Source organism: Salvelinus fontinalis, chromosome 39 (assembly GCF_029448725.1).
Source record: "Salvelinus fontinalis isolate EN_2023a chromosome 39, ASM2944872v1, whole genome shotgun sequence".
NCBI classification, from domain to species: Eukaryota; Metazoa; Chordata; class Actinopteri; order Salmoniformes; family Salmonidae; genus Salvelinus; species Salvelinus fontinalis.
This window is the reverse complement of record NC_074703.1, coordinates 7,600,388-7,609,388: the sequence shown is the minus strand read 5'-3', so window position 1 is coordinate 7,609,388 and position 9,001 is coordinate 7,600,388. Positions and strand designations below refer to the sequence as shown.

General features: G+C 45.5%; 1 protein-coding gene across 1 annotated transcript; it reads right to left on the bottom strand.

The window, feature by feature from the left end:
- Window positions 1–6,995: 6,995 nt before the first annotated feature.
- On the bottom strand, window positions 6,996–7,901 carry LOC129838355 (uncharacterized). The gene has a single exon (XM_055905294.1). It carries the CDS (start codon window positions 7,899–7,901, stop codon window positions 6,996–6,998), a length of 906 nt encoding a protein of 301 aa, XP_055761269.1.
- Window positions 7,902–9,001: the final 1,100 nt, after the last annotated feature.

Sequence of the window (9,001 nt, the reverse complement as noted above, 5' to 3'; positions counted from 1 at the left end):
GCCTGCTGTCTCCTCTACTGTCTCCTCTCTGCGGTCTCCTGTCTCCTCTATGCTGCCTACTGTCTCCTATCTGCGGTCTCCTGTCTCCTCTCTGCTGCCTGCTGGCTCCTCTATTGTCTCCTGTCTCCTCTCTGCTGTCTGCTGTCTCCTCTACTGTCTCCTGTCTCCTCTCTGCTGCCTGCTGTCTCCTCTACTGTCTCCTGTCTCCTCTCTGCTGCCTGCTGTCTCCTGTCTCCTCTGTGCTGCCTCCTGTCTCCTCTCTGCTGCCTGCTATCTCCTTTACTGTCTCCTGTCTCCTCTCTGCTGCCTGCTGTCTCCTCTACTGTCTCCTCTCTGCGGTCTCCTGTCTCCTCTATGCTGCCTACTGTCTCCTATCTGCGGTCTCCTGTCTCCTCTCTGCTGCCTGCTGGCTCCTCTATTGTCTCCTGTCTGCTGTCTGTCTGCTCAATACTTTAATTGTATTTTCTGTTTTCTTTTCTTTCTTCCCATTATCTTCCCCTTGTGTTTTATATTTTATATATATTATATATTATATTATATTTTTATATTTTTCAGCCACACACACACACACACACACACATACACATACACATACACATACATACACACGCACACACACAGAGGGTGCTGGGGGGACGGTGAACTGTAGGTCATGCAATATTGATTGGTTCCTCCACCATTGAGACCTCTGGCCAAGCAGGGCAGCTGTCTGTCATACTTATCATGCATAGGGAGTGTGAGTGAGTGCATCTATATACTGTATGTGTTGTGAAAAACAATGCTGGCGTCAGTTTGTGTGTGTAACAGTGACGTGTATATGGCCCCGGGGTTGTAGATCTCACTGTCTGGCACTGTGGCTGTGTTACCTGACTTACACTCCCCCCTCCACTGACCCTGCCAGGAAAGTGGTTCCTGCCACATTGGAGCACAGTCGCCACATTAACCCTCTCCCACCTGCTGACCACTGCTTCCTGTCAGACCTCTGAGCCCCTGCGCGTCCCCTTTCTCCCTCCCCTGACCTTGGTTGAGCATTGGTTCCTGTCAGCTGTCCACGCTGCTGCCCTTCGCCTTTATTTCTCCCCCATGTCGAGCGAGGCATCGGGCTCCAGTCCAGACCGCGATCGCATGGGTCAAGTTCCATTCCACTCCCTACCCCCTTCCCTTAGCCACCTAACCATTCACTCTGTGCCGATCTGAAGTAACCGGATAGGTGTATGTAATAAAGGGATATTATAGCCTAAATATAGTTAAGTTGATCTTGCTATCACATCCTACACAGTCCATTCAGATCTGTACACTTCGAAGGGGGTAGGAGACAAGGGAAGGTTGGTAGATGCTCCAGTCACTCGTGCCTCACCTGGTTGTAGCTAACCCAGCATGATGTCAGAGGCAATAACACACAAAGTGGACCTACAGATCAGGGTTATAGAGGGGGGCGGGGCAAGCTGATATGTCTGCCCCCTCCACCAATCTGGTTGTAGTGGAGTGGGTTCTAACTGGCTGTGGAGGAAAGGGACCCCTAGCCCCCAGCCTTTACCCCCTAAATATGTGAACACAATGCCACGGATTGGCCAGTGCACACACCTGCCTGACCAGGTCTCAATCAATTGGTGATTGATCACTTATCTTGCAGCTTTCACATGGGTGAAAGGACACCACAAAAAACCTAGTCATAGACTGTTCTCTCTGCTACCGCACGGCAAACGGTACCGGCATGCCAAGTCTAGGTCCATGAGGCTTCTTAACAGCTTCTAATCAAATGGCTACTCGACTATTTGCATTTCCCCCCCTTTTATGCACTGCTACTCTCTGTTATTATCTATGCATAGTCACTTTAATAACTCTACCTACATGTACATATTACCACAATTACCTCGACTGACTCTGTACCGGTACCCCCTGTATATAGCCTCGCTATTGCTATTTTACTGCTGCTCTTTAGTTATTTGTTACTTTTATTTATTTTCATTTTGTAGGTATTTTTCTGAACTGCATTGTTGTTTAGGCGCTTGTAAGTCAGCATTTCACGCTAAGGTCTAGAGCTGTTGTATCCGGCACGTGACAAATAACAGTTTGATTTGATGGCTTTCCAAACAGAGCAGAAAAGTAAGGGTATGTGTGAGAATACAGGGATAAGGCTTTTGATCTGGCTAGTGGTGGATGAATCTCTCCCCCTGTCCAGGTGGATTCTGGGATGTTAATCCTCGCAGCTAGCAGCACAGTTTTGGCTGTGAGACGACGGACGGAAGTTGAGGCTGCTTCTTCCAGATAATACCTACACGCAAACACACACAGACAAACACACACGCCCACAAACCAGAACAACCTGTCTCTTAATCTGTTTTGTACCCAAGAACAAGATTTGTCTAATCGTGACTGGTAAAGTAGAAGCCACAAAATTCATCACAAGCTTTAAAGCCCTATTTTCAGATTGGCTGTCGGACGCTTTTTTTAGTGTTATGACCTAGATATGGCGCGTTGTGTTGCTACGGTGATCTGATTATAAGGTTGGGGCTGTGAGTGAATGTTTGCTTCTGTAAATCTCTTTAAGAGTTTAACAGTTTTTGTATATTTTCTTTCTGTCCAGCCACATCTCAAGCCCATAGATTTAATATGACTCATACATCACATTATGTTAGCAAGTAAAGTCCCCTAAAGCTAGTAGAAGGATTTTTACAATGCAGATCCTGCTTTTGCCTCTCTAGATAGGAATTGCTTGCTCTTTGGGGTTTTAGGCTGGGTTGCTGTATAAGCACTTTGTGACATCTGCTGATGTAGAAATACAATAAATACATTTGAATGTACACAGTGGAATGGGGAACTCCCTCAATCATCTCCAATTTGAATAGATTGAGTTAGACATGCTATGAAAATGCAGTGTACATTGTCATACGTTATCTCAGAGGAGATACTTGGTTTGTCTCATTGAAAAGAAGGGTCTCACCATGTGTCTGTTTTTTTTATCCACCCCCCCCCCCCCCCCCGATATATTCATTCACACACACACACACACACACATTAGGTTGGCGAGGCTGGAGCAGAGGGCAGTCCGAGGGTAGTGCCCAATGAGCAGTTTAGGGGCCTATGTTCCTTGCTCAAGGGAAAAGTGTGGGAAATGATATCATCAATATGATATGAGATATACATATAGGCTAGCCTACTATACGACTATGAGTTAGAGGTTGAGGTGTCGAAATGGGTTTCCACTTTGTGTCATTTGTAGACAAAAGACATGAGTGTGTGTTTTAACACATTTGTGAGGAAAAGAAAGCAGGGTTTACTTGCATGATCTCTCTGGCACCATTTAACATAACGTTCCCTGTCTGCCACCAGTAGTACTTCTGCTGCTCAACTCAAACTTAGTGTGACACATTCAGAGCAGTGTCATTGCTCTGGAGAGAAGTTGCCCCTAACCACAGATCTAGGATCAGATTAAATAACTCCCAATCTGAACCTTAACCATCCGAGGGTTGAAGTATCCTCTGACACTGGGTCAGATTAACAAACTCCCAAACTGAACCTTAACCATCAGAGGGTTGAAGTATCCTCTGACACTGGGTCAGATGAACTAACTCCCAATCTGAACCTTAACCATTAGAGGGATGAAGAATCATCTGACACTAGGTCAGATTAACAAACTCCCAATCTGAACCTTAACCATTAGAGGGATAAAGAATCATCTGACACTAGGTCAGATTAACTAACTCCGAATCTGAACCTTAACCATTATAGGGATAAAGAATCATCTGACACTAGGTCAGATTAACTAACTCCCAATCTGAACCTTAACCATTAGAGGGATAAAGAATCATCTGACACTAGGTCAGATTAACAAACTCCCAATCTGAACCTTAACCATTAGAGGGATGAAGAATCATCTGACACTAGGTCAGATTAACTAACTCCCAATCTGAACCTTAACCATTAGAGGGATAAAGAATCATCTGACACTAGGTCAGATTAACTAACTCTCAATCTGAACCTTAACCATTAGAGGGTTGAAGTATCCTCTGACACTGGGTCAGTGATTGGCGGCACAGCTGAAATCTGTTTCCCTGTTGGTTTTGTAATACGTGTGATGTGATTTGTTTATAATGTGTCATGTTTCGAGCAGTGTGATTTTCAGGGTCTTTCTTGGACTTCATTTTAATGTAAAATGTTTGTTAGTCATTTTGGGGGGGATGAATTATTCATTTAACTTTCATGACTTCAAAGCTGGATTTGATCCACAACCATTTTCCAAGTGTGCTGAGAGATCCACTACCCACTTACTTTGACCACACAGCATCCTTTCAACCTCCAATGCAATAGTGTCTCTCACCCAACATGTTGCATCATGACCAGAATTCCTATACTGGAAATCTACTCTTCATTCGGCCACTGCTATAGTAGCCTACTGCTACACATAACTAGTAGTGAGTCCATGCTTACGATACAAGTTTAGTACTAACTTCATGCTGTTGATTCTCCCTCGTATTAAATGCACTTTTGAAGTCCCTGTAGGTAAGAACGAATGCCATGAATTTCAAGTGTGGATCAGTAGAATGTAAATGGAACTACAAGTCCAAACTATTTTTGCTGTCTTACAGTGTCACGGTAGATATAAGCAGCTTTGTCTGCTGTGGTCTTTCCTCTCTAATGTGACTGTTGAGGAGTACAGAACAGCTTCCTGCAATACTAATCTGACTGGGCTTAGAGATCTGTCATAGCAGGTCTAGTCTGCTGAAGCCCTTATGAGGGTGGTGTCAGTATTAGTTCTCTATAGTTACATGTTCCTCTACTTCCTGAATTGGTGTGTTGAGCGTTACTAAGTGCCTGGCTGTCTCTGTATTCAAACCACACAATTGTTTGGCAAGGCAACGCCATCTTGACCAATACAGAAACAGACTTACACCCAAGCTCACATGACCTTAAGCAGGTAGAACACATAGGTGTATCTCTATGGATGTACCATTGCTGTGATTTCTGGACCCCGGTGTCAACCATGGGGCCACGTTCCAACTCTAGGTTGGAGGCCTTGCTTTGGCACAATCCTAGGCGCTGGTTTGATTATGTAAAGCCAGAGAGCGTGTTCTTGTCTTAGCCAGGACTCTGAAGCCCTGGAGGCAGACAGGCAGGTCAGGGTCATTTCCTGGGGGCAGAAGGATGACATCAGGCCAGAGAGAGAGGGATACATTTGTTGTGTTTTCTGGCCTGTTCTGTTCTGGCCCACCTCAGTGTATCCCCTCTACCCTCTGGAAGAGTGGCTGGCTGCCAGATTGTGTACAGTGTGTGTGTCTGTGCCGGTCTGTGCGTGGGTGTATGCCAGGCAGCACCATCCTGCGAGGACTTGGCACACTCATCACAGTCAGAGCAGGTCCAGTCTGAACAGGTCACACAACACCCGGCTCCAGACAAGTTGTAATGTCAGGTGCACCAGTACAGTGAAATGTCTTTCTTGCAGCTCTAACCCCAACAATGCAATAATCAATAACAATGTTTTACTAAAAATAACAAGGTAGAACAAAAACACATGAGATATAAGACAAGCTGTGAGCGTGTTTAGTTCTAATTTCACTAATTGTGAGGTAATATGAATGCAGTACCTGTGTGCCTATGTATGTGTATGTGCACGGACGTGTGTGTGTTCCTCCGCATGTTATTGTTTGTTAATTACAATATACTACTGTGTGTAGCTGCAAATGGCAGGTGCTGTTGATGACTCAGTAAAAACATGTTTTGGACTGTGTTCAGTCAGTAGTTTACCAAATGAAGCACATTGTTATTACGGGAAACACTTTGGCTGCCCTGACTGTCAATGTTGTCACATCTAATTCTCTCCTGTTCTCCCTCTCTACCTCCCCAGTACACAAAGCTCTACCACTGTATCCTTTGTGTGAATTAGTGGCGCCTTGCCAGGTTTGTAAATATGCTGGAAATGTTCCAGGGAATATGCTGGAAATGGACACAGGATGTTGTGGTGGTGTTTTTCGGGAAGGTTAATTCGTTGGAAGAGGTCTGTAATTCGGCGAACCTCGTTTCCAGGTTTTAATGAATGAATGAATGCGAGATATCATTACATAACCGCATATCCTCAGCTGCCTCGTTTAGTCGTCGATGGCTGCCAGGTACACACGCCATCTGGGACGTTGGTCCTGTCGCACCGCCTATCAGAGGGAAGATATCCCTCTCTCCATCGCTCTGACTCTCTCTTTCAATAGCCTAAATACTGAATGTCTGTCTCTTGTCTTTTCCTGTCCTTCTCTTTCACCCTTCCAGATGATCTACAGTACATCTCTCTCCTTTTCTCCCTACATCTCTCTCTCTATCCCCATCTCACTCCCCTCACCGTCTCTCCTTTTTCTCAGTAATGTCTTTGTGAACACACATTCTGTAGTAATGTCTCTTACACAAAACTAGCGCAGACAGCAAAGTGCAGTCAGTGAGAGAGAACCCTCTCCCCTCCCTATGCTTCCTCCAGAGATGTAGATAAATATTTCACACACTATGCCACTCTCCACCCTGCCCATAATATCTTCCCCCATCTGAGGTAAGAGAAGCCAGCTACTGCCCACCATGCTTCCAAGTCTCAGTGTACAATGTTTATTCACAAGCGTTTCAGGAGACAGAATCGACGATAAACACAGAAAGTGATGAAGCCAGAAGCTATATAGCCGCTATCCTTGACTTCTTCCTACCATATTACTGTACCCAGAATGACCCAGTATCTATCTCAATTGACTGCAGATTGTTGATGTCCAATCGACAGCAGGAGAATCACAGAATCGACACTAACCACAGAAGCCAGTCTATAGCCCCAATCGTTGCCCTTGGTCTCTTGCAGTATGGACCCATATACCTTACCCAGAATGGCCCAGTAGCTATCTCAATTGAGTGCAGATTGTTGGTACCGATTGACTGCAGGATGTGGCCGACTCATTGCAGGGGTTTATGGTGTGGAACGAACCCTCACTCTGCCTTTGAACAGCTTGCTGTAAATGTTGATGGCCTTGGTTTTATGGGTCTCTAGCGCAGGCCTGCTGCTTCTGGGGGAGTTTGTGGTCTGAGTCTGGGTTTCTGGGGGAGTTGGTGGTCTGAGTCTGGGTTTCTGGGGGAGTTGGTGGTCTGAGTCTGGGTTTCTGGGGGAGTTGGTGATCTGGGTTTCTGGGGGAGTTGGTGGTTTGAGTCTGGGTTTCTGGGGGAGTTGGTGGTCTGAGTCTGGGTTTCTGGGGGAGTTGGTGATCTGGGTTTCTGGGGGAGTTGGTGGTTTGAGTCTGGGTTTCTGGGGGAGTTGGTGGTCTGAGTCTGGGTTTCTGGGGGAGTTGGTGGTCTGAGTCTGGGTTTCTGGGGGAGTTGGTGGTTTGAGTCTGGGTTTCTGGGGGAGTTGGTGGTTTGAGTCTGGGTTTCTGGGGGAGTTGGTGGTTTGAGTCTGGGTTTCTGGGGGAGTTGGTGGTTTGAGTCTGGGTTTTTGGGGGAGTTGGTGGTTTGAGTCTGGGTTTCTGGGGGAGTTGGTGGTCTGAGTCTGGGTTTCTGGGGGAGTTGGTGGTCTGAGTCTGGGTTTCTGGGGGAGTTGGTGATCTGGGTTTCTGGGGGAGTTGGTGGTCTGAGTCTGGGTTTCTGGGGGAGTTGGTGATCTGGGTTTCTGGGGGAGTTGGTGGTCTGAGTCTGGGTTTCTGGGGGAGTTGGTGATCTGGGTTTCTGTGGGAGTTGGTGGTCTGAGTCTGGGTTTCTGGGGAAGTTGGTGGTTTGAGTCTGGGTTTCTGGGGGAGTTGGTGGTTTGAGTCTGGGTTTCTGGGGGAGTTGGTGGTCTGAGTCTGGGTTTCTGGGGGAGTTGGTGATCTGGGTTTCTGGGGGAGTTGGTGGTTTGAGTCCGGGTTTCTTGTGGAAAGTCCTATGACAAATGTATGTGTAAAATCCGCCATACAAAGACACTTTGATTGATGCAGGTGTTTAATTGCTTTGAGGGTGTACATTGTGATTACGACACACTTCAGATGAGAGAACAATGTATGCTGACTGTGTCTCTCACTGTTACTGTAGATCAGCCGGACCGTCTCTCCTCTTTTATTTATTGTATTTGTGTGATTAGATATATATTCACATGGCCTAGACTAGAGAAAGCTTTATGGCATGCACTCCAAAGCATCCTCCTTATCTTGAAACCTGCTGGCTTCTGGGGCCTGTTCAGGAGAGTGCAAAGTTAAAGCCTATCGTGTCGTTGTGTAACTCTTCCTTACCGTAGCTTTTAGACAATATCCATCCTTTCCTCGCCATACCGTCTGGTCATCCCAAACACCAACACTGACGAATTCAATTGCATAAATACAATCCCTCAGGTCATAGGCTTTAAAGTGTATTGTAGATAATAGTTTGTCAACCCCTGCATGGATGGGCCTACTTCACCGGGAACACTTTACTTGACACCCAGTGTCATAACACATTATGACCTTGTCATAAGACTGTCATGACCCATATATTTACACCTGTTGTGACAAATATGGCGTTATTTTATGGCTGGTTATGATACCTACATAAGTGTCAAGAACTTTCCTTTTGTTTTAAAGTTTGTTTCTTAAATCCTTTGTTGTTGTAATGAATTCTTTACAGTCATGTTTTTTTCATCATAACTAACTTTCATGAAGCATTATGACCATCCTGTGTCACTTTAATTTTACCAAGAAAATATACTTTATGACACTGTCAAGAAGCATTATGACCATAATCATATAAGCCAGATAGGCCTATCACCTACCTGCCCTTATATCAGTCATCTGTCAAAAAGATGGTGTCTTGTCCTGCTTCTGCATTCATCCCAGTCATCAGCAGAGCATTGAGGTAGGTGCATGTCTGACAATCAATGTGTGCGCAATTACAAAGATAATTAAAAAAAATACAGTAGGCTATGGTGTAATGGAATGTTTTGCCTTGTGTGGTAGGCTTTGTGGCATTTGACACTTATGTAGGTGTCAAAACCAGCCATAAAATAACGCAATATATGTCATGACATATTTAGATCTGTTCT